The following is a 26,752-nucleotide window of genomic DNA, read 5'->3' on the forward strand; positions in this document are numbered from 1 at the left end:
CAGATTCTGCAAGGGGTTCACAAACTTTCAAGCACCACTAGCAATAATTTAATGTATTGAAAAAAAGAAAAAGAAAAAAATTCTCTACAAACATAATGCACAAAAAGCTAAATATGAACTATTTGATTACTTTCAGAAATGTTAACAATGGCTTTTTGCTTATTAAAGGGTTACTTCAGCGATTAGCATTAAGCTTTGTATAAGCAGAAACCCGGTAGTATATTCATATTATCGTACTTTCCCCCCTCATGTCCCCCTGAGACGAGAGAATTATGCATTTTATTTCTGGAAAAAATCCTCCGATGACACAAATATCGTCATTTTGCGTCATCTGAGGATTTTTTGGCCAGAGGCTAGAGACTACAGCCAGTAGTAGGAGCTAGTTCCACATGTTATCAACTGGGATCTCACTCACAGAATGTAAATGCGCATGGCCGCTCGGCTCGGGCATTCATAACGGAGCAGTGCGGAGCAAAGTGAGTGTTTCAACTTTTCAATTAATTCCTATGAAAGTTAAGCTTTCATATGCAATCTGAAAACGCGTCAGACTGGACACGCACCGTGAATGACTACCACGCTTACCTCAGCTCTGCTCAGCTCTTCGCTCTCGTGATGAATGAAATCTGACTCCTGCTGCGTTTGTGCCGTGACTTCCGTTCGGCTCACTCACACTTTATTTAAAAGACACGTTCAGTTTTTAATTGTAGTGTCTGTTCTCTAACTGAACGAAATTGTTTTATTACTATGAAAATCAAAACGAGTAGCCGTGGCTTTGGGAGTGCCCTCGTTGAGTAGCAAAGCAAGTGCTTTCTGGGAGTTGTTGTCTTTCATCCACATAAGACAAAAATACCTTTTCTAAGTCTAGAAGGCACCAAATTCAAAAATATTTTCACATTTCTACTACATAAATTACCCAGTTTAAATACACAGTCATCTTCCCAGCGCTGAAGTTCCCCTTTAACAACATCCATCTGAATAGGTGGAGTTTCCAATTAAATTGAATAAAATGATCTGCTTATCAGGAGTGACAGCCAAACCCCTCCCATCCAGTTTCTTCAGCACGGGCTTTTGCTTATTAACATCCCTCTGAATGGGTGGAGTTTTTTAATAAACTTTAATAGAAGGGTCCTGCTTATTGGAAGTGACGGCCAAACCCCTCCCATCCAGTCTCTTCAGCACGCTTTATCACACACAATCATATGCCCACGCTCTCACACACATCCAAACACAGTTACACATGCACAGTCTTGCACATCTGGACAGAATGATCAATAAGGAGTCCCAATCTTCTGACCACCTTACAGCAGCCTCGCGCAGAGGGGTAAGCAAAATGTATTACTGTACCAATGCTTTGATTCTTACAAGCATGAATGTATTTTTGCATTTGTTATTTTCTTTCTTATCAGATCATGTAACAAATGTGGGTTCAGATGAATTGATTTTTATTATAAAATTTTATTGATTTTTGTCTCTGCAATCCGCCATAACTTAAAAAGAGCTATTAAATAATTCATACATTAAATAATATATACAATGATAAATAATAAATATTCACTTTAATGGCATGGTAAGCTGTTTTGGATGTCATTCTTATCCAGCTTCTGTGCTGTTATTTAAAAATATACTGCATGCATCAGTCTGTGAGTTCCAACGTCTAACCACTTTCTTTGATCAAATTAGAAACTGAAACCATAATATGGGTTATGATAAAAGTCTCCAGTATGATTTGTGTGCATTCTGTTTGAGTAAGGTGCAAAACTGGGTGTGCTTCAGATCATTTTCTCATGAGATCATAAATCAACAATTGATAGAGTGCCTGTGAGCTTGACAGTGTGCGAAAGATTCCTAAATCTAACAACATGCCCAAAGTAGATATGTCTGTACTTGCACTTTTTGTTGTTGTTGTTGGTTCAAGCAAATGCTGAGAAGTTTTTGATGGTTATTAGGCTCAGAAAATAGGCTCTTTCTTTCAAAAACACTCAAATTAAGTTGCCAGAAGAAGAAAAAATGCTCCTAAATTAACGTTATAATCAAATATTACAGTTAATAGGAAGCAGCTTGAAGGTTACAACTGCAAATTTTAACCTTTTACAATGAGTACAATGAGCTATTTTTGGCTGTTCGTGGTTCTTGTGTTAGAAACATGATTCTTTCTCAGAGAAAAACTGATAACACCTCAGAATAATATATGTATGAAGTAATGCAGGACAAAAGAGTAGTACTGCATAAACGTAATTTCGGTGGACTGAGGAAGTCTTTGGATGGAACCCAGCACACCATCTTCTCATATTAGGAACAAGCATCCAAAATGCAATATAATTATGTAGGATTAATTGGTCGGAATTGCTTTCAGAACTGCAGAACCCCCCACCCCACCCCCAGTTTCCCCAGTAGTTTGCATCAAAAAGTAATGCAGGACAAATGACTAGTACTACATTAACACTTCAGCTACTACTATTAACTAATATGGAAACAAAATGAACTAATCAGTAAGTAACAGCAAATTTAGGACAGAGCTAGTTCCTTATTAGGTAATCAATAAATTATCAATAATTATTACTATGACACAATATGAAGAATTGTCAATTAATTACTAATCACAACATTAACATGTGTCTGAGACAGTTTAAAATAATGGTCCAGTTAGTAGTTCCCTTTCGTTCAGTCACTCCGAGTTACGTCAGCGACTGACAAATGGGGTGTGGGGGTGGCGCACACCCCCCCATTCGTCAGTCACTGACGTAACATCTCCGTTCCCTCCTCAGGGAACGAGGGTTGCATACGCAACCGAGACGTTCTTGAATATTGTCTTTTTTTTACTATATTTTTTACCCATATTACTCAAGTGTTGCCTAGTCACTCTTCAAGAACTATCAGTGGTCTGGACCATTTTAAAGTGAAAAAAGAGAAGAAAAGAAAGTGTTTCACTTTAAAATAATGGATTAGATCACCAGTAGTTCCTGCCAGTGCTATATAAATAAAGGTGACTTGACATGACTAAATAATACTTTAGTAATTCTGATGCATTATATGACCATGTTTAGAGTAAAAAAGACAATTACTCACGTCTCACACACATGTTAATGTTGTGAAGAGCATTAAGAGTGTTCAGCGTGATGGGAATCAAGCTTTGCAGTAAGCTAGAAATTTGATTTGTTCATTGTTTTTTGTCTGTAGGTAAGGATGGCAAAAGTGGCAGTAGCTTTGGCCGCCGCATTTATGCTGGCCAGCATAGCGGTCATCATTTCTATTGCAGTTGTACAAACTCATAAGAAGACTTATATTTCCCGTGGACTCAAGGTAAAATTCTGAAATTTGAGCATACGTGATACAAACCGTACTAGTATGATCCTTTTAAACAGACCTATAAATTGGGTGCCTTTCTGAGGGTGTAAAATGATGGGACATAAAAGCATAATTGGTGTTTACCAGTCACATGTGGGAATTAATGTGTTCAAGAAGGACTTCAGTCCTATTGTTTAATCATAGTCATTTTCCTTCTAATTATACAGGAAAGAGTAATGTTTGTTTTCCTCTGTAATATTTCTATTATGTGTTGAAAAACAAACATCCCACATATGTTATGACAGTATGGGCCAGTATTCATTTACAGATGAATGACAGGTAAAATGTGGTGAAAGAATATTATAGACATGACCTATGGATTATGCTTTTTCATAATGCTTCATTCAGTTTCCATGAAAACAAATACTGTTTTTGTAACACAGAATGGAAACCCATTTTCATAAACACAAAACGACTTTCAATGGATAATCACCATTCATGGAGTTATTTAATTTCAATGCTGCATCCTTAATTTCGAAATTCCTTCTGGTGACTCATAAAGTCAGTCCTTGAATATTTTCCCAAACGGAAAAAAAAAAAGTGCTTTTGTTTAGTTTCTTAGAGCTTGAGGCAATTAGACATGTCTGTTCTTGAGCACTTCACAGAGTCATGATTTATTCCAAGGCAAATCTATTCATCAATGTATTTTGTGAACAGAGCAAAAGAATAAGGTCTTTGTGGCTTTGTAAGATCTTTAGTATTTGGTCTTTGGTTACAGTAATAATGTCCTTCTTCATTTCTGTTGCTCTCTCTTTCTCTAGTATGGTATTGTTTTGGATGCAGGCTCGTCCAGGACTACCGTTTATCTCTATGAGTGGCCTGCCGAGAAAGAAAACAACACTGGGATTGTGAGAGAGACAACAAAGTGTCAGGTTGAAGGTACAAATCAAAATGTCAACTGTCGTGTAAATTATTTTATCTTCAAAGTAATTAGGATTCAGAGAAGTATTAAAAGGTTTAACAATTGTTTATTTCTTGCAAGAAAGGCAAACTTCCCTCTGTCTCTGAAAGCTTTATTTTAGAGAAACCAAGCAGAACTTAATGTTCTCTGAAGTTTATTTGAATAAGGCATCAAAACTAAGCAGAACTTACTGTTCTCTGAAGCTTTACTTAATAAGGCATTGATTACTGGAAATTAAAGGGGTGGTAAAACACATTCTTTTGAAGGCTTGACTGTGTTTGTGGGGTGCACTGTAACATGTGTTCATGCTTCGTTTAAAAAAAAATTGCCTTATTTTTCATATATTTGACCTTTATTCTACACTGCTCTGTCCCTCCTTGTAAAACGGTCTGATGCTTTCCGGGTTGTATGAAGCCAGTCCCTCAAAAATACGCAGTGGGCTCAGATTGGTTAGCTGGCCTAGTGTGTTCTGATTCGCTAACCGCAGTGCACGGTTGTCGGAAACGTCACGCCCCTTACCGGAGGCTGTGCTTTGGTCGGCGTCAATAAAACCATATGAGAACATTTGAGTGAAGATGATCGAGCAGAACCTGTTCAGTCCTCAAGTGTAAAGACTGCGGATCTATAATGATCGCTACTGAATGGCACTGTTACTTTTGTATTTTTAGAACGATTATAGCCAAATATCTGTCGCAAGAACTATTAACCCAAAACGAACACTAAACACTGGCTTTACTAGTAAGTTAGCCAAATCGCACACAGAACCATGTTTAGCATGCCTGAAGATAAACAATACATAAAAGCTCTAATCAAAGAATCATTTACACTAATGCCAGGTTCGCTGTTGAGATTTTAACGTTAGTGTTTGTAACGTTAGGTGTTCGTCGGATAACGTTAAGTATGAATGAGCATTTAACAGACTGGTTTGCAGAACAGCGTTGTCATCTGTTTACTTCCTTGCTACAACATACAATTAACCTATTACAGGAAAACACATCGATGAAATATAAATCAGACTTACAGGTTGTGGCCCGTAAACAGCTTCTGTTTGTAAATCCAGCTTTCAGGACAAGCCGTTGTGCATATCCTGTATTGAACTCGCGAAGTTTGTGTTGTCCTCCGTGAAATGTGCAGCGCGCGCGTCGTGCATCCACGCACCGGCAGTGTTTTTTTCACGCAGCTGACGTTGTGCAAATCTGGCATTGAACTCGCGAAGTTTGTGGAAGTTTGTGTTGTCCTCCGTGAAATGTGCAGCGCGCGCGTCGTGCATCCACGCACCGGCAGTGTTTTTTTCACGCAGCTGACGTTGTGCAAATCCGGCATTGAAATCGCGAAGACGGTGGATGTTTTCCTCTGTTAGATGTGCTGCAGAGAGCCCTGCGCGCCTGATTCCCCGCTGACTCAAACACACGTGCATATAACATGCTGTATGTTAAACGCTCTGCAACGCACCCCCGTCCCAAGGAAGGCTGAACAGAGCAAGTACCCCAGACCTGCAATCCGGATGGAAATAACAGCGTTTCCTCGGCATCGCGGCAACAACACTCCAGCCTAACTAACTTATACCACAACAGCGCCGCGATACAAAATGGCCTCACCCTCCCTTATTTAATATTCTCGGAGGAGGGGTTTATGTAAATATTGAGCCTGTTGATGTCACCAACCCTGGAGGAATGTGTGTAGTCGCCTACTGGCCGTTTGCTGTAGTTCTTAGAAACTGATTTCTTTAAAAGCAAATATCTCCCTTTGCTTTAAACTTTGAACGTTGTAACTTTGCAGATGTTGTTTATGCTCAAGCAGCAACATTACATGCTAGCTAAAGTTAGAATAGTGAAATCGTGGTTTACCACCCCTTTAAATGTTAAAGCATGCATTATATTTCCATAACACAACTCACATTTTTGTGTGTGCAGACACTTTATTTTGATGGTTCCCCAACAGACTTTCTACTGACTATGTTTGACATGTAACTTCATGTCATCTTACTACTAACCCGAACCCTAACCTAACAGTCCGCTACAGTCTTTTAAAACTCTCATGAGAGTTAGTTGACATAGTTGATTTATAGTTAGTAGAATATCTAAAGTGAACCATCAAAATTAAGTTTAACCAAATATATCTAAACGCTATAATTTTGTGGTCTGTTTAATAAAAAATGTTGGGTTGCAAAAATTATTTAGTTTGACCTATGAGGTTGACAGTCAACATTTCTCACCGAACATTGAAAAAGTCCCCCTTTGTGGATATTTTAAGTCTTAAGAACAATAGATAAATGGATGACTTCCCTTTTATCTTATTGACCCTTTATGGCGTATCATCTTTTATAAATGATGCAGAGAAAATTTCCAATACAATAATAATATTCAACCAAAAAAAACAAAAACATTTTAGTATTATCATATGACATCTACCTCAGCCAATAAAATCTATGTGCCATGTGCTTGACATTTTTGGCAACAAGGAAGTGAAGGAGACATGTTAGGTCACATGCTGTCAATGCTCCATTGTGAGTTAATTCTAGACTAGGATAGTTTAGGATCATTTTTGGTCCCATTTTATAATAGGTGGCCTTAACTACTATGTACTTGCATTAAAAAAATAAGTACAATGTACTTATCATTGTGTTCATATTGTATTGCAAAACACTTTTACTGCTATTGAGGTGGGATACGGGTAAAGTTAGGGACAGGTGTGGTGGTATGGGTTAGGTGTAAGGGAAGTGTCAACAGTGTCATTATAAATGTAACTACAGAAAAGTACACATGCAGGTAATTAAAAAAAAATGTAAGTACAGTGTAAAAACATGTGGTAACACTATAATAACTACACGCTATGAAGCATTAGTTAAGCATTAGTAAATAGTTAATTCATCATTTATAAAGCATTAATATACATTAATAGGCAGTTTATAAATACAGCTATAAATGCTTTATTCTTGATTTATAAGCATATCTATAATGTGTTTAATAATTGTATTTTCATACTTTATAAATTATCAATTTATCATTTGTAAATTAAGTATTAGATTATTTACAAACCAGTTATTTAGGAGTTGTCAGTGGTTCATCAGATCGTTTAGAAAGTGTAAGTAAAGGATTAATAAACTATCTAAATGTACATTTGCACATCTTATTATTTAGACATATAGAAATAGTTACTCAGCGTGTTAATAAATGCTTTATTAACATGTATTTCTACTGTAATTCATGATTAATTCAGATAGTTATAAAACATTTAGTAGTCAGTTAACTCTTTTTGTGAGCTCATCTAAAGTGAGGACTATTTATGCCTCGTAAAGCTTTTACAAATGAGATATAAAGGCTCAGTTCTCTTCTGAACATAGAAAGGAAACAAACACAACACAGAGGAATATAGCACATATAAATATTTCTTCCAAAATGCAAAAATGGATAGTAACTTAATATCAATTTAAAATTAAACCTTTTCAATGTCATATAGAAAATAATATTCCTGTAGACTGCCAGAAAACATAACTGCAGTCAAATAGCCTCTGCAATCTGATATAAAGTGTAAACATTGCTGAATAAAAATGTACCAGTGGATTACACTGGATTACAGGAGAACCAAAATACAACAAATAAAATTTTGATAAAACAATAATAATATAATAAAATATGTTATAGTGTCAAAACAGTACTAACTTTAAAACATTAGAGAACAGCAGTGCAGAAGAGAACTGAGCCTTTATATCTCATTTGTAAAAGCTTTACGAGGCATAAATAGTCCTCACTTTAGATGAGCTCACAAAAAGAGTTAACTGACAACTACTAAATGTTTTATAAATACCTGAATTAATCATGAATTACAGTGGAAATACATGTTAATAAAGCATTTATTAACACACTGAGTAACTATTTCTATGTGTCTAAATAATAAGCTGTATAAATGTATATTTAAATAGTCTATTAATCCTGTACTTACACTTTCTAAATGATCTGATGAAGCACTGACAACTCCTAAATAACTGGTTTGTAAATAATGTAATACTTCATTTAGAAATGATAAATTGATCATTTATAAAGTATGAAAATACAATTATTAAACACATTATAGATATGCTTATAAATGAAGAATAAATAATTTATAGCTGTATTTATAAACTGCTTAGTAATGTCTATTAATGCTTTATAAATGATGAATTAACTATTTACTAATGCATAACTAATGCTTTATAGTGTGTGGTTATTATAAAGTATTACCGGAAATTTTCTAGTGAACGATCACATCTAAATTTTTCAGAAATTATAATAATTGAGTTAAATTGCATCAATTCACAGAAATTCAATTTGGCCAACTGAAAATTTAGATGTGATCGGTCACTAGAAAATTTTCAATTGGAGACCTGCATTTTTTTTACAGTGTAGAAGTTAAGGCCATGTAATATAAAGTGAAAAAATCTCAGTGTACATCCAAAAGTTTTGGTCATGTTCGATGCACATTTTGTAAAATCATTAACTCAAAGACCAAAGACGTGTATTATGCATAAATGACAAGTCCTATTAGGGGATAGATTATCTTGCACTTTTGTTCATTACTTTTTCCTGTGTTTTAGGTTGATGTTAATAAGTTTTATAGAAGACAGAGAGGAAAAGCTGTACCTTTTCCAGAAATTGAGTCACACTTTATATTAGGTGTCCTTACCTACTATGTACAAAAAATAAGTACAGTATACTTATTGTGTTCATATTGCATTGCAAAACAGGTTTGCTGCTATTGAGGGGGGATACGGGAAGTTATGGAAAGGTTTGCTGTATGATTAGCTTTATGGTTGGGCTAAGGTGTAAGAGAAGGATCAATGATGTAATTATAGATGTAATTACAGAAATTAATTGGCAACACTTTACAATAAGGTTCATTAGTTAACATTAGTTAACTAAATTAGTTAACAGGAACCAATAATGAACTGCACTTATAGAGTATTTATTTATCTTTGTTAATGTTAATTTCAACGTTTACTAATGCATTATTAAAATCTTGTTAACATTAGTTGTATTTTTATTAACTACCGTTAACAGATATTAAATAATGCTGAACAGAGGTTGTGTTCATGGTTAGTTCATGTTAACTAATGCATTAACTAATGTTAAATAATAAATCCTTATTGTGAAGTGTTACCAATTAATTACAGCTGTAATTACATGCAGGTATTTAAAAATATATAAGTACAATGTAAAAACATGTTTGTACACAATAAGTACATTGTATCAAATGTTTAATTTAAATGTTAGTACATAGTAGTTAAAGACACTTAATATAAAGGGGGAGCAAGTATTGATAATAGTGATGGCAGTATCATAAAATAAGGTTGTAGTAAGAAAGGAAGATAGTCATAGATTGTGTAAGTCAGGCATTTGGGTACATTACCCTATGCCAGTTTGGAAAATGGGATTCATACTACAACCAGAGGTCAGAGAAAATGCCACTGCCTATTGTCCTCAACACTGACAAGCAAATGCTACAAAAATTACTAAACAGGTCAAAATCAGGGTCTGCGTGGATAGTGTAGGCTATACTAAAAAAGAAAAGTCTTATTTATTTTCACTTGTACTACTATCATTGTTTTGGAATTCCAAGAAAGAAACAATGTTAAAAATAATAATAATAATATATAGAGGAGAGCAGGGACGAAAGTACCATTTTTCAGAAAAACTTAATTTTAAAAGATAATATTTTAGACCGAGATATATTTTTGCTGTGGTCAATAACTCACAAGTGTGGTCTATCAATAGCAGGTGGTATTTTGTACAAATATAAAATGAATACAGTATATTTTCACTTTGAACATAAGCTGCACATTGTTACTTTTGACACCATCAGGTGGGACGAAAGTAACACACAGGTGGGTCAAAAGTAACACAACAATACAAGCTAGATTGTTTTGTGTTACTCTTGTTTTTTTAAAACATACCTGACTATGACCATGTTAATATGTAACTGCAAACATATTTTGTCCTTTATCTTTGCAAAACAAAAATGTATTTGCAATGTAAATCTATTTGATAAGTTTTTTCTTCAACAGTATGACCAATATGAAAATTAAATTAAATGAAATTAGCATAATATGCATTATATAATAGCGGGACAAAAGTAACAAGTGTTACTTTCGTCCCGACAGGAAGTCCTGACATTTAAACACGATTTACTTTTATACTGAAAAACTCTGAAAAGACAAACCTTCAGGGTGTGTAACAGCACTAAATAACCTGTAGATTGATCATTACTGTGACACATGAAACAAGAAACACAACTTGTAATTAGAAAAAAAGTACCGCTTCATTAATTTACTTGCCGTACTTGAAAACTGAATCTCGGACCTAACCGTGGAAAACGAGGACGGAATCACGTGATCTTTGGCAGATCCGTCAAGGGTTGTGTGCTGAACGTGCTGTCATAGCTTGGAATGCAAATGTAGTCAAGGGCTCTGAGAAAATTGCTTTGTTACTTTCGTCCCGTGTTACTTTCGCCCCGGTTCTCCCCTACTATATATATATACTGTATATATATATATTTTTTTTTTTTACATCTAAGACATGGTTTCGCTACTTTCCAGGCAGTGAAGTTGAATCTGAATTTGTGTCATTGTGTCAATGTGACATTTTCACATGTGAGTTCCAAATGAAATATAGTAGCACAAGGTGAAATGGAATATTAATAAAGCTTTGATTTTTGAAACACAGACACTTCTTTTCAGATAGTGAAAATGCATTTGAATGTGTGTGACGTTTCAGACAATTTGCCAAAAATAATATACACTAATAGGACAAAGTCAGTTATAAATGACGATACCCTAAACAAAGCGTCAAAGGTCAGATGTAGAAAACTCATTTTGGAAAATTATTTTTAGCCTTAAATATACAGTATGTTAAATATAAAGTCATTTATTTTTTCTAGCTGTGATTTCATCATTAGTATTTGGTTTGTGAGTATAATTCTTTACTTTTATATTAGAGAAATATAATAATGTATTAAATATATAGGCATATAACAGAACTTGCATAATGTAATTTGTCTTTTCAAGGCCCTGGAATTTCAGATTTTGGTATAGACGAGAAACAGGACAATAAGACACGGACAAGTTTAAAACATTGCATGGAAGAGATAACCAGGCAAATTCCCTCCCATCAGCATAAATCCACCCCTGTCTTCCTTGGTGCAACAGCAGGGATGAGGCTCCTACAGTAAGAATGATTTTCCATTCCTCTTTTTGATCATATTTTTCTGCATCACAATATATTAGTAGAGCCATTCGCTATGATGCTGAGACCTCAGGGGATCATTCCGTGTTACACAATAGAATATAATAAAACAAATAAAAATATCGGTAGCACTTTACAATAAGGTGTAATTAGATAACTAGTTAACAAGAACTAAGAATGGACCATACTTCTATACAGCATTTATCTTAGTTAATGTTAATATCAACATTTACTAATACTTTATTAAAATCTAAAGTTGTATTTGTTTACGTTAGATAATTTATTGTGAACTAAAATGAACAAACAATGAACGACTGTTTTTTTAAGTAATATTAACAAAGATGAATAAATACTGTAATAAATGTATTTCTTATTGTTAGTTCATGTTAGTTAATACATTAACTAATGTTAACAAATGAGATGCATAATAAAAAAATAACATGGCAAGAAATAAGAGACTGCATTTTCAAGCAGCATAAGCTGTTTAGTACAGCTACAAATTAACAGGAAGCGTTATTTCTTTTGTTAAAAATAAAGTTGATGGCCAAAGAAAATGTCCTTACACACTTGTTCATAGTGTTAAAATGATGTACAGTGTTAAAATGATGGTGTTATACGTATATATATATTGCCACAGAGTGAACATGACACTGACACCATGTGTGCTGCATCTTTGCAAAATCTTTTTTTGCACAGTATGAAAAATGAAGACACATCCAACGCTATCCTGAAATACATGAGGAACTATCTTAGCTCTCTTCCTTTCAATTTCCAAAATGCTTCCATCATCTCTGGACAGGAAGAAGGCCTTTATGGTTGGATCACCGTCAACTACCTGATGGGGAACTTCCTGGAGGTCAGTTCATGGGCTGCCTTACCGAACCTTTTTTTTTTATTTTGGTCTTTGAAGCTAAATGATAATCTCAGAATTAGTTTGGTTACAGTTTCATCTTAAATGTATGTATTCAAATAACATACTGTAAATACAAGATTTTGAGTTTAGTCTCGTATTAGCCCAGTTATGCTTCATTTAGAATCCTGATGTTTTCAAGGCATTGCAGTCATCTTATGACACAATATTGAATCTATAGCAGAAGCGGACAACAGAGTTGAATTGAACTTTTTTTTTAAAAATAAACTTTAGTCTGTTTTATAGAAAAATCTTTGGAATGCCTGGGTACACCCTCATGGGTCTAAGACAGTTGGTTCATTGGACTTGGGCGGAGCCTCAACACAGATTGCCTTTGCTACTTCTGAAGATGCAAAAGGAGAAGATGTCATAAAGGTTTCGCTCTATGGCTATGAATATAATATCTACACACACAGTTTCCTCTGCTATGGGAAAAATGAAGCTGAGAAAAGAGTTTTGGCCAAACTTTCAAAGGTACAGTATATGCTCATTTCATTGAAGTAAATTTCTAAATGTTCCTATTTCTAAATGTTCTAAATGTTTCTAAATGTTCCAACCAAAATATGTGTTTTTATGATACAGTAAGTTAAAAAAAAATGATAATGTTGTACTTTTAGATTGTGTAATATTTTATGTTTCTTCTTGCTTTTCAACGATCAGTAATTATTATACATTAATCACAAAATTGTAAAAAAAAAAAAAAAAAAAAGGAAACCTTTCTTAGAAAATCCATTATTGCTGATGCAGAGTGATGCCATTAAACCCATAGCTAATGCGCAACATTTCCCCAAACATGCCACGTCAATACTTCAGTCATTTAATAGAGGGATGAAATAGCGTTAAAAGCTATTTACACTAAGTTCAATAGCAACATTTTCTTTGCACTAAGAGTAAATTGTAGTCAGATGCTATTTGCATTAAATAGTGTTAGATGATTTATAAACTTAGTGCACATAGAGGCAGATTCTATTTGCACTCCAGTGTATTAAAACATTATGCACTAATAGCAGCATATTCAGTGTATTTAATGTTATGTTGTAATCATAAATGGATGCTGCCTTATGGGACATTGCTTGTCACTGGTGCTAGACGACCGGGTCAGAGAATCTCCAAAACTTCAGCTTTTGTGGGGTGTTCTTGGTCTGCAGTGGTCAGTATCTATCAAAAGTTGTCCAAGGAAGGAACAGTGGTCATGGGTGGCCAAGGGTCATTGATGCACGTGGGGAGCGAAGGCTGGCCGGTGAGGTCCGATCAAACAAACGAGCTACTGTAGCTCACATTGCTCAAGTTAATGCTGGTTCTGATAGAAAGGTCTCAGAATACACAGTGCATCACAGTTTGTAGCGTATGGGCGTTTGTAGCGTATTTTACATCACGTGGATGGCCGGGTGTGTGTGCGTCGCTTACATGGGGAACGCATGGCACCAGGATGCACTATGGAAAGAAGGCAAGCCGGCAGAGGCAGTAGCTATGTTTCCATCCACCTATTTTTATGCGCATTTTGGGATATTGCATCAAAAAATGCTGAATGGAAACGCCAAGATGCGCATAAATTCTAAAAATGCGCATTAAAAACGTATGCGCTCGTTTGAGTAGGATACATTTTCTATCCGATACGTAAAAATGCGCATAAACTACGATGGAAACGCATTTACCGAATAAATTCCTTGATGCGCATAGAGAAAATCATGTGACTTTCGCGATGTAACAGCATAACTGTACTAACCGGCGGAAAATCTTGCTTGCACAGCATTTGAAATGCTGTTTTGGTCTTTCAGAAGTCTGTTGTCAAAGATGCTCGGTAAATTTCCCTCCTAAAACTGTCTTACACGACTGCGTTCCCAAAAAGCACATCTGCCTCTGAAAGCATGACAACACGTTTATTGAGACGCACAAGTTTCTCTGAGACGCAAATAATTTATTATATACGAAAATGATATGGTGGCTTCTCCTATGTTTCTTAGTGATTTTTTGCGGTAGTTTATCAGGAAGTGACGATTATGTTCTCTTCGACTCACTGGATGGAAACGGTGCTTTATTCGCAAATGTTTCATGCGATATTGCATTTTTGCGCATAAATTATATTTGCAACTTTGGATGGAAACATAGCTAGTGTGATGTTTTGGGCAATGTTCTGCTGGGAAACCTTGGGTCCTGCCATCCATGCGGATGTAACTTTGACACATACCACCAACCTAAGACCATGTACACCCTTTCATGGAAACGGTATTCCCTGGTGGCTGTGGCCCTTTTTCAGGATAATGCACCCTGCCACAAAGCAAAAATGGTTCAGGAATGGTTAGAGGAGCACAACGAGTTTGAGATGTTGACTTGGCCTCCAAATTCCCCAGATCTCAATCCAATCGAGCATCTGTGGGATGTGCTGAACAAACAAGTCCGATCCATGGAGGCCCCACCTCACAACTTACATGACTTAAAGGATCTGCTGCTAACATCTTGCTGCCAGATACCACAGCACACCTTCAGGGGTCTATTGGAGTCCATGTCTCGACGGGTCAGGGCTGGACAAGGGGGACCAACACAATATTAGGAAGGTGGTCATTATGCCTGACCAGTTTGACATTACGTTTTGATGTTAAATGCACTTTTGTTTTATATAGAATTGTTCTATATAAGCAATACTATTTGTATTTCATCTGAGTTGTCTAAAACTCTACATGCATTATCGTAATCACTTTTTTAATTGTTTTGCTTCTCAGGAATCCAACAACTGGGCTATTGTGAAGCACCCCTGCTATCCTTCTGGATATAATATCTCCATGCTTGCAGAGGAGGTTTTCGGAAGTGAATGTACAAAAACTAACGTTCCTTCAATGTATGACCCAAAGCGATATATTTCTTTCGTTGGACAAAGTAACCCTGAACAGTGCAAAGTCTTGGTCAGGAGTATCTTTGACCTGACGTCCTGCCAGGGAGCTGAAAACTGCTCCTTTGATGGAGTTTATCAACCAACACTCAGTGGAGAGTTCATGGTAGGTGTTCTGTCATTATTTACTCAACTTCATATAATTCCAAACCTCATTGCGGTGCATTATGGGATCAAATGAGTGCACTCGATAGCATATACTATGGTCTCGGACACCAATACAAATGCCAGTCCCCTCAAACAGTGCCCTATTTAAGGGTATGGGGAGGCGATTTCGGATGCAGCCTTGAAGACCTTGATTAGCTGTGTTTAATTAGGGCTGCAGCAAAATTTTGACACCTGTGGAGCATATGAACATCGATAACATCCAAATGTCATTGTTTCTTGCATTTTATTGTGACCAAATGTTAATCTAACCTATGCTATGTTGCATACATTTTTGGTGAACTACTTCTTTCAGCTGGGTCTATTAAAGCAGTTATTTTTCCGTCCTAGGCCTATGCAGGGTTCTACTGGACTGCTTGGGCTCTTAAAGTAAATGGTTCCAAAAGTATGGAGGTATTCAATATGAACATGAAGCTGTTCTGCTCAAAGGACTGGAAAAGTGTGAGTACCAGCCATCTGCATCATGACTAGCAGGGAAATATAGATTGGGAGGAATGAGTGTTGTGGTTCTTTGTGTTACATTTATGATTGATGTGTATAATCAATTAACTTGCCTTTTAATGTCCCTCATCCCCTTCTTTAGCTCAAGCAAAACTACAACATCAAAGACATCCATCTGAAGTCCTACTGCTACTCTGCAAATTATGTGCATAGCATTCTTGCAGATGGTTACAAGTTCAACACGGACAACTGGAGAAATCTCAATTTTCAGAAAGAGGTACATTGCATTTCATGTTAATCATGTGATAGGTTACAGTTTATTATAAGATTTTCTGGCCACTCAAAATTATAACAGAATTCAGAAAAATGTCAAATGTTTTTTTTTTCTTCCTTAAATTCTGACACATTAATTATACTGCTTCATGAACAGTACCAGTGGACTGTACAGTAGACCCCTATTCGAGGAATATTCCGGTTTCAATACAAGTTGAGCTCAGTCGACAGCATTTGTGGCAAGATGTTGATGAACACAAAATTCTTTTATTTTCTTTTTTGAAAGCAAGGCAAACATCAATAGAGGTGAATGTGCCAGTTCATAAATGTCATAATACTGTTTCAAAAGTATACCCACAAAATATAAACATTTAAGTACTAATATATATAGATCAGGCATAACATTATGACCGGTTGTAACATAACAATTATTATCTCTTCATCATGGCACCTGTTAGTGGGTGGGATATATTAGGCAGCAAGTGAACATTTTGTCCTCAAATTTGATGTATTAGAATCAGGAAAAATGGGCAAGCGTAAGGATTTGAGCAAGTTTGACAAGGGTCAGAGCATCTCCAAAAATGCTGCTCTTGTGGGGTGTTCCCGGTCTGCAGTGGTCAGTATCAAGGAAGGAAACTGTTCCTTCCTTGATACTGGTGAACCGGCTGGGTCATGGCGTCCAAGGTTTATTGATAAACGTGGGGAGCAAAGGCTGTGGTCCGATCAAACAGATGCTCAAACTGCTCAGGGTGCCCATGCTGACCCCTGTCCACCACCAAAAGCGTCAACAGTGAGCATGTGAGCATCAGAACTGGACCACTGAGCAATGGAAGAATGTGGATGTTACTTGTACCACCTACCTAAGCATTGTTGCAGACTATGAACACCCTTTCATGGAAACAGTATTCCCTGGTGGCTGTGGCCTCTTTCAGCAGGATAATGCGCCCTGCCACAAAGCAAAAATGGTTCAGGAATGTGGGTCTAGTGGAGTCCATGCCTCGACGGGTTAGGGCTGTTTTGGCAGCACTCAAACGACAGCTGAAAACTCACCTCTTCCGCGAGCACTTAACCTTATCTTAAAAAAAAAAACGTTCCTTTTCCTTATTTTCCTTCTATTTTCCTCTACTTCTTCCCTGCCCTAGTGTGTGATGCTCTGTGCGATGTACAAAACTTAGTACTTCAGGCACTTTCTGTGTTTTGCTGCCTCCTCATGATGTATCGCTTCCTGTACTCCTCAGTTGTAAGTTGCTTTGGATAAAAGCGTCTGCTAAATGCATAAACGTAAATATAAATGTAAATGTAAAAGGGGGACCAACACAATATTAGGAAGGTGGCCATAATGTTATGCCTGATCAGATGATAATATTGCACATAAAACTCTGAAACCACTGTAAAATTATTTGACATTTATACAAAAGTAAAACATAAGACTGAATGTACGCACATGGTTTTTATAAAATTTTTAGCTTTATATTTCTGCTTCTAAATTCTCCAAAAATTTGTCCCATTTACATCCATTGTAAGTGGCTCACCATAAATGTCATGTGTTGTGACAAACGTTGTCGATTGACTTTAACCTGAACTCGAAATATTAATTAAAAAATGTTTTATTGTTATGTCAAATATCTGCCAATCATATTCTCTCCCCCTCCAGCAAATCAGCTCTGTCTATCTAAAATGCTGCAGTGAACTGGACCTCTTTCTTTGTCTCTTTGTGTTTCTTAGGTAAATAAGACCAGTATAGCTTGGTCCCTTGGCTACATGCTTGCACTTTCCAACATGATCCCAGCAGAAGGGAAAATCATCAAGCTACCCATAGACAACGTTCTTTTCACTGGACTCCTCCTCCTGTTTTCTGCTCTGACTATTATCACCCTCACGTACCTCGTCATTGCACTGGTGCGCTTCTGTTATTGAGGTTTTTGTACTGAGTTTCCATCTATACTGTACTGAGTTCTCATGTGTAGAACTAGTTTCCCACTTAGGGAGGTTTTGGAAACCAGGAGAGACACTGATGTGTCAATGCAGATGTACCTGCTAGAGAAGGATTTTAATTTTGGAACCTGAAGGTCTTAAATGTCTAGCGGTGCTAAGGTTAAAAAAAAGACATCTGATGTGAACTCCAAATGTGTTAAAAGCCTGAATTAAGTGTCATTCTATCCAAAAAAGGGTTGTACAGGTCTTTTTAGTCCAGGAATACAGTGGCAAGCTCTTGTACTGTGGATTTGAATGAAGACACCAAAGACAAAGTAAAGGTTTTAGCTTATATATAGTAAAAAGTATATAATATGGTCATGGCAATGTTTTGATTGTGTATTATATCTAATGTTTGTGTCATCCCTAGCATCATGCCTTATGTATCTCACACATATATTTCTGCATGTGCTCTTCAGCACATATTGTCTTTGGATGAAATGTCATAGTATCTAAATAAATGTTATGGTTGTTAATGACAGTGCAGTGAAGACAAGTTATTATATTGCTCTGAAAATTAGGTATTTTAACTGATGATCTGGGCATTGGGAATTATATAATGTAATAATGTTAATGCTATTAAAGATATTAAAAATGAAGGACACAAACAAAAAAATTATGCAAGGGAGACTAGAAATGATTGTTATTTAAGGTAATTTGAGTTTGTTAACTGTTATGCCTGTGTTCTGTCTTTTAACAAACAAGGCATTAAGAAGAGCAACCATAAAATGTATAATGTAAATATATTAATATTTTCTTCCTTCAGACATTCTACATGAAATACTGTATTTAAAGTCCATATGGCCCTAAACAATACTTTTCCTTGTGTGACTTTAACTGGAGTGTTTTTCAAAAAATCTTCTGAATCCCTTTTGTCTTCCATGTTTAATGTTTAGAAACTATTAATTCAGTTTGTATAGTGAATTTATCAAAACATATTGTTCCAAAGCAGTTTTACAAAGAATAGTGCAACACTCCAGTAAGCAAGTTAAAGAAAACTGTAGAATTTGTTTAACAAATGTATACAGAGCATACATACTGTATATCTTATACGTACCTGTAAAGTTAATCTGACCGGATATAATTCACCATAATATTATTAGGTTAAAAAGGCTAAAAGCATCCCTTAAAGATTTTTTTAGTCCAAAGTGTTTTATTATTGATTTAAATATTACATAATTACTGAAAAATGTATGAGCCCAGTTTGCACCAATGGTATTTTCATTGAAATACTATTATAGTTTATATTAATATTTTAAAATATTGGTGACATTGGAATTATACAGTTCTATCTGAGCAGCTATTCTGAGCAGTTTTGAGATATTGAGCTTCAAAGTTTTTGCATTCCAATGGACTTTGTAGAACCTTTTTGTTTTCTAAATAAAAAGTCCCAAAATGTACACAACATAAAAATACATCACATAATGTAAATAAGTTGTCACAGAACAAGAATATGTGATTAACTCAATTTTGACAGAACCTTATTTCCCATTCGGTCGGTCATTTCCGACGCCATGTCGGAGACAGACAAATAAGAATCTTGCTAGCGAGAGCCAATCTACTTCGAGTGTAACTAAACGAGCTGATGCACATTGGCATGCAATGATTGCACCAGCTGCTCATGCCACACAGCACGGGTATAAATGAGCCACAGGTGCTTGCATCAAATCAGCTTTTTGATTCGGAGCCGAGTGGTGGATTGCTTGTCCTGAAAAGCGTGTGTTAACATTATAACGAGTCAAGCTCTTCGAGTGGACCTCTCCTCGTTTGGTGTTGGAGTGATGGCACTGCAGCGGGGTCGATTTTCTTTTTTGATTTATTGAGCAAAAACAAATGGCTGTTCTCACAGCTGGTTCTGTGCACTGTTACGAGTGCTAAAAAGCTGTTTTCACGGCTGGAAAGAGAGAGCATGCATGACAGGCTGAACATTTTCTCCGGAAAGCTTGAGTCCCTTTTGTTGTTGGCCAGTCGCTGCTCGTGTTTAAAGCACAGCTGTGGGTCTGCTCGACACTCTGAGAGACAGAGGAGATCAGCGAGAGCTGCCTGCCGGGGAAACCTGGACAGACCTCTCACTTCTCTGCGTGTTGTGTGCCGTTGAGCTGCCGGGCTGCAGTTGTCACGGCAACCCAGCGCTCGCTTGGCGCACTAGGTGCGCTGTCCCCTTGCCTATTTCCCGTTGTAGTGCCCTCCCTGGTGGCTAACAGGAGAGGTCTACTTCAGTGAAATAGCTTGGGTGACCTGAGAAGTGGAGGGCTTCTCCTTCGGGGAACCAACCCCCTAGGGCCTCTCCCCCTCTAGCGCACGGCAAGCTGTGCAGCTTCTGGATGGAATTGCTGGTTCTTCTTATGGGGGAACTTAGCGTTTAATTCGGGGCTCCAGCTGAGGTTCAGATGTCAATCGCTGCATCGGAGAGAGGGCTGTTGTGCCCTGGGAATGGGATGATGCTTAGCCCACTGTAATGGTGTGTGCTTTGCTGAATCAGATTTTGAGTTAACAGCCATGCTTTCCCAGGATCTTTCCCGGATGTGCATGGAAAACTTGGCAGCATGGAACTACTTTGGTGCAAAAAAAATTTCCTCTCTCATTACCCTCAATGGTGGGGTGGCTGTGTGCACTCTTAATGCACTCTTAATGCAATTCTGAGTCGAGGTTGAGCTGTGCATGTTGACTAACCGTGATCAAGTCACAGCGCAGGCCCTCGGCCAGACGATGTCCACCTTGGTGGTCCAGAAACGCCCCCCTTCTTACCTTCTTACCCCCCTAAGGACCTTCTTACTCAGAGATGGGGCACCCTGTGGCTCTCACGTCGGGAAACTCGGGACGAGACGCGGAGGTTCTAAGTGACTTACCCCAAGAGGTAGTAAACACCATCCCTTCGGCACAAGCACGTTTACGAGACAGGCTTATACTTTGAAGTGGATCCTATTCGTCGAGTGGTGTTCTTCTCGCCGAGGCGTCTATGTTTTCCGTCCTGCGGCAGGGTTTGAAGCGAAAGCTGTCACTCATGTGGTACTGAGACCCCGGCCTGGCTATGTGCCCAAGGTTCCTACCACTCCCTTCTGGGACCAGGTAGTGAACCTGCAAGCGCTGCCCCCGGAGGAGGCAGACCCAGCCCTGGCTTTGCTCTGTCCCATCCGCGCTCTGCGACTGTAAGTGGATGGAACGCAAAGCTTGAGGACCTCAGATCAGCTCTTTTTCTGTCACGGAGGCCAGCAGAAGGGAAAGGCTGTCTCCAATCAGAGGATGACCCACTGGATAGTGGATGCCAGCAGCTTGGCTTACTAAGCACAAGTTGTGCCCTGTCCACTCAGGGTGCGAGCACACTCTACTAGAAGTGTTGCACCCTCATGGGCGCTGGTACGTGGCGACTCTCTGTCAGATATCTGTAGAGCTGCGGGCTGGGCAACACCCAACACGTTTGCTAGATTCGATTGCCTGCGTGTAGAGCCGGGTTCCTCCTGTGTTCTCACCTCAAACGGGTAGAAGCACTAAGAGGCTCAGGCTCTTGTCGGCGTCATGTACTGTGGCGCTTATTTTCTCCAGAAGCAAACTCTGTTGAATCCTCCATCACCCTCGGTGCCAGACATGACGGAGTGTCTGGCATCAGGCCTTTTGCTGCCTAATCCTTGAGAACCGGTACTGGGCTGGGTATATATGAGTGACCCTGCGGGGATCCCATATGTTTTTCCTCAGTCGCTCTTAACAGAAGCCTGTGTCTTTCCCTGGAGCCCCCTCTTGCTTGTGGGCTACGGCTCAGCAGTTATACCTCACAGAACTCCTCCGGGGTACGATGTGGGTTCCACAGCGTTCCTTCCTACTAGAAGGCACGCTTTCCCAGTGTTATCCAATAAGTCACGGAACGGGTAATGCGGAACAGCAGTGATGGACTTCTCTTTGTGAGCCCCGTCTCAACAGATAAGAGAGCTCAGGAGGCTCACATGGGGCACTGGAAGGGGACAGAGGCCATGGTGCTTTGGTAGGAATTCCTATTGGTCGGATTCAAACGTGGTGTCGGAAGTGACCGACTGAATGGGAACGTCTCCGTTACGTATGTAACCCTTGTTCCCTGAAGAAAGGAACGGAGACGCCACGTCCTGTCGTCATGTCCTCTGTGCCCTGCTGGGCTGCCAGTTCCCCTAATCGGCTCCTCAGTGAAAAACTGATTTGATGCAAGCTCCTGTGGCTCATTTACACCCGTGCTGCATGGCATGAGCAGCTGGTGCAATCATTGCATGCCACTGTGCATTGGCTCATTTAATTTCACTCAAAGTAGATTGGCTCTCGCTAGCGAGATTCCTATTCGTCGGTCTCTGACGTGGCGTCTCCATTGCCTCCTTCAGGAAACGAGGGTTACATACGTAACCGAGACGAATTCCAAAGTGTGAAGAATTTCCATTATCATTTTAGTTAAAGTTCCAGTAATTTTGTTGCACATTTTATTTTTATATGTCTATGTCTTATGTCTATAGTTTTTATTCATTTTCTTTCAGTTTTAAGTCATTTTACTACATCAAGTTAAACTAAATGAAAATGAGAAATGCTGCCTAGGCAACTAGCTTATATAAAATAAATTTAAGTTCATATTTATTTATTTATTTATTTTCAAGTAATGAAAATGTTGTTTTATTTGTTGTTGTTTTTTGTGGTTTTAGTTCACTAAAAACTACAAGTTTTGCACAAACTTCACAATAAATCCATTCTCTCACAATTATAGAAAACAACATACATATATTGCATCTTTCTACTCTGCCAACCTTAGTTTTGGTTTGGTCAATGAGGCCCATCACATCCCTCAACAAGGAGTCTTTTTACTCCAAACAGATGAAATTAGAAGTTGACAACATGGTTACATGAACTATCCTGGTGCACAATCTTCCCTTAAAATGTAAATCACCATTCTACCAGAAGAGGACAGTATAATCCCAAAATAAGTTCTCAAAGTCCAATAAATCATTTCTAGACGTGATCTTTGACGACCATGACACAAAATGTGAAATAATGAATAATATACTTGATATAAACCCTTTTCTTTGTAAAATTAAAGTGAAACAGTTTTCTAAAGCCTTGCATTTCTTCCTCTAATTCCCTAATGACAAGTATTGTTAGTGCAGTAAAATCATAATGTATTAATAGTGTATCTCCTTCAAACAATGTTTTGGAATATTTCATCATTTTGTTCTTTTTTTTTTCAATGACAGTGGAGGCTAACACCAAGTTGCCACAGAAATGTAACATTACCTCTCTAGTTGTAATTACTTTGGTGGAAATTAAAGTTACCATAGTAAATTTAATGAGATCTGAATGACGATTTTATAAAAAATTAAATGAAGTTCACATACAACATTTGTGCATTAGCAATACGGTGTAAACTCTAGAAGCGCCCAGCCCAGGACAATAAATCTCCTCAGTATGTTTTTTTTTTTTTTAAGTCTCTTCTCATGTTACACAGTACATTCCTCTCCAAACCTCCACTCTGCTTTCCCTTCTCAAGTCTACCATCCTCCTGCAACGTGTTGCTAGAGATCAGAGCTTTGTTCTGAGACTTTGGAGACTGCATTGGAAACTAAAGAATAAACCAAGGGATAGTCACTAAACAATCTGACTTTGGATGCATCTCACGTATGGTCCAGTTAAGATGAGAGTAACTTGCCTGCTGGAATAACAGTGTGTTTGAATGAGGAGCGCAGGAATTAAGATGATGTGGCGCTGATGCTGTGAGTGAACAGCCAAAGCACATTAGGCTGCTGACGTTAGTGTTTATAATGGTAAGTGTCCAATTGAGAACTGTTCATTATTATACATTTTAAAATGACTAGAGTTTGTAAAGTCATGCAAGTCATGTTCATTGGTGGATTATCAAATACCTGAAAGCACGAATTGTCTGAATGACTGACCTAAGTTGTATAAGCTGGAATGCATGTTATATATCTGAATTCACTGGAAAATAATGGTTCTGAGACAGATCAAAAGAATTTGTTCCAAGGGCTCTTTGCAGGACATGGCACTAAAGCACATTGTGTGTATTCATATCAGATTATACTCTGCAGAAAAGCCTCTGTCAGTTATGCAAGATGCATCCAAGAGTTGTACAACAACAATGCCTAATGTTTTTCAGCATTGAGAATTCTTTTAATCATTCATCCCAGCTCCAGCCCTCCCCAGCAGACCCTGTTAAACTCCCTGACTCAGCAGACACAAAGTTCACTGCGTTCTGCCTGTGAGGGTTTAGTTGCAGTTACCATGCATTGAATTGCAATTATTCGCAGAGAAGGTGAAGAAAATGTATGTGTGCTTTATCTGCTGATCATTTAACATCTAAGATAACTTTTATGAGGTAAAATTATTTAAGGTTATCTTTGATGTGGGTCACTTTAGGCACTTGTACATTTAAAATATAGTGGTCACGCTTTGCTGTTATGGAACATTACCGAGTCCTAAAATACCGGGATTTCCTTACTTTTTACATGCAGGTAAACAAATAAAATATGTACTATTTTAGTGTTTTATTTTGATTGTTTTTATTCGAAGCCAAGTCTTTTTTTATACCTATTGCCTAGAGATTTATACAACACATATTGTTTCAAAGCAGCCTTAAAGTAAATTACAGGGAACTAACAATCTTCAAATATGAGACGTTCAAATTCTGCTATAAAGCAGCTCTAAAAAGATAATAGTGCCATTATTATATTTTAAATTAAATATTCTTTTATCTTTTTAAAGTTTGTTGCCTCAAGCCAACATTGAACCACAACGGACAAATTGAAACATTTGACATTTTTATTGAAAACATTACTTTCTTTAATCAGACACTTGAACAAACACATTTATCCAGTTTTTAATGCATTACAAATAAGAAAAAGTAACATTTAAAATTCAGCTGTTGCTCTCAGGCAACATTGAGTGGTCGAGCATTGGTGGTTCAGTGGTAGAATTCTCGCCTGCCACGCGGGAGACCTGGGTCCGATTCCCGGCCAATGCAGAAAGTCTCAATTGATGTTCTTGAGATCTGGCTCTTTAAGCTGTCCTGTAGCTCAAACAGTAGTGCATGGCGCTAGCAACACAAGGTAATAGGTTCGATTCCCAGGGAAAGCAAGAACTGACAAAAATTTAAAAATGTGTACCTTGAATGCAATGTAAGTCACTTTGGATAAAAGCGTCTGCCAAATGCATAAATGTAAATAATCACAGCCCAATGGAGCAGTTTCAGACTCTGAGTATGAGATATTTAGCTTTCCTATAGCTCAAACAGTAGAGCATGGCGCTAGCAACGCCAAGGTCATGGGTTCGATTCCCAGGGAAAGCAAGAATTGACAAAATGTAAAAAAAAATTGTACCTTAAATGCAATGTAAGTCGCTTTGGATAAAAGCGTCTGCCAAATGCATAAATGTAAATGTAACATTGTACCACCGTGGAAGTATTACCAAATTATCATATCCATCTTCATCCTCATCCCCATCTTCAATCTCACCCTCACTCTCTCCCAGCCGGATTGTCACTATGACCTCATCTTCCTCATTAAAGTATGACACCTCATCCTCACCCTCATCACCTGGCAGTAGTGTTTTATACCTTTTTTAAGTGCTATAGAAAATGTGCAGATCATAATGTGCAGTTATAGTATGTGGATTACTATTCTTATAAGTGAAATTAGATAGATAAGATTAGATAATTCTAACTCTTTTGCTTTCAAATATATTATGTTTGTATCCAAACTAGTATCTCATGCAATTCCATTATGGTACAATGTTGCCTTGAGGCAACACAGTTTTTGATGAAAAACATTTGATGATATAAAATGTAAAGTTCTTGAAAATACTTCTTTACTTACCAGTGAAGGTGACTCGTATTTTTAAGGGTGATTAACTGGACACAAATTAGTCTTCTCCCATGAATTTGTGTTTCATTTTATTAAAAATAAACTAAAATAGACTATGTTGCCTGGAGGCAACACCGTACCATTGAGGGTTAAGGACTACAACAAATGGCTGGTAGGGACTACAACAAGCTTATTCACAGGTTAGTGACATCACTAACCCTAAAACATAAACCCTGCCCCCTGGGAACACACAACAAAGGGCGTGAGGCCATGTTGGGCTGCTTTAGAGAAGAGGAAGCGTTGTTAAGTGATAATTAAGTCATAATTAAACTAAACACCTATTCTATCTTCATGCAGCATATATTCTCTGGCTCTGAAGGCATCTTACAACAGTTCCCCCACGAGCAATTATAAATTATCATGACCATGAATATGCTAATCAATAACTTGAAGATAGTTAACTCCACATCAGCTACATTAATTCATCAACTAACCAGAATCAGAAACGTCCTGTTAAATTCTACATGTTGTCACTTAGTGAGTCTCTCCATGTCTGACATAATTGTTTGAACATAAAAGGCTGAACAATTTCTGACATTTTCAGTGCATGTCTGCGTGAGGTAATCGGAGCTCTTGAAGCTCTGCACTCTTCTTGAAAGGGGGCTGGGAGCAGCAGCTCATTTGCATTTAAAGGGACACACACAAAAACGGCGCATTTTTGCTCACCCTCAAAAAGTGACAATTGTAACATGCTATAAAAAGGATCTGTGGGTTATTTTGAGCTAACACACTCACAATCACACATACACACTCTGGGGACAT

General features: G+C 37.6%; 1 protein-coding gene across 1 annotated transcript; it reads left to right on the forward strand.

Moving 5' to 3' along the window:
• Window positions 1-1,193: 1,193 nt before the first annotated feature.
• Window positions 1,194-18,718, forward strand: entpd3 (ectonucleoside triphosphate diphosphohydrolase 3). Its single transcript, XM_079836614.1, has 10 exons — window positions 1,194-1,321; window positions 3,178-3,300; window positions 4,107-4,224; window positions 11,286-11,445; window positions 12,160-12,319; window positions 12,620-12,847; window positions 15,094-15,366; window positions 15,756-15,866; window positions 16,009-16,143; window positions 17,865-18,718. The coding sequence occupies exons 1-10, from the start codon at window positions 1,238-1,240 to the stop codon at window positions 18,054-18,056; spliced, it is 1,584 nt and encodes a 527-aa protein (XP_079692740.1). The 5' UTR covers window positions 1,194-1,237; the 3' UTR covers window positions 18,057-18,718.
• Window positions 18,719-26,752: the final 8,034 nt, after the last annotated feature.

The sequence above is a fragment of the Gobio gobio genome (assembly GCF_949357685.1).
Source record: "Gobio gobio genome assembly, chromosome: 15".
In the NCBI taxonomy this organism is placed as follows: domain Eukaryota; kingdom Metazoa; phylum Chordata; class Actinopteri; order Cypriniformes; family Gobionidae; genus Gobio; species Gobio gobio.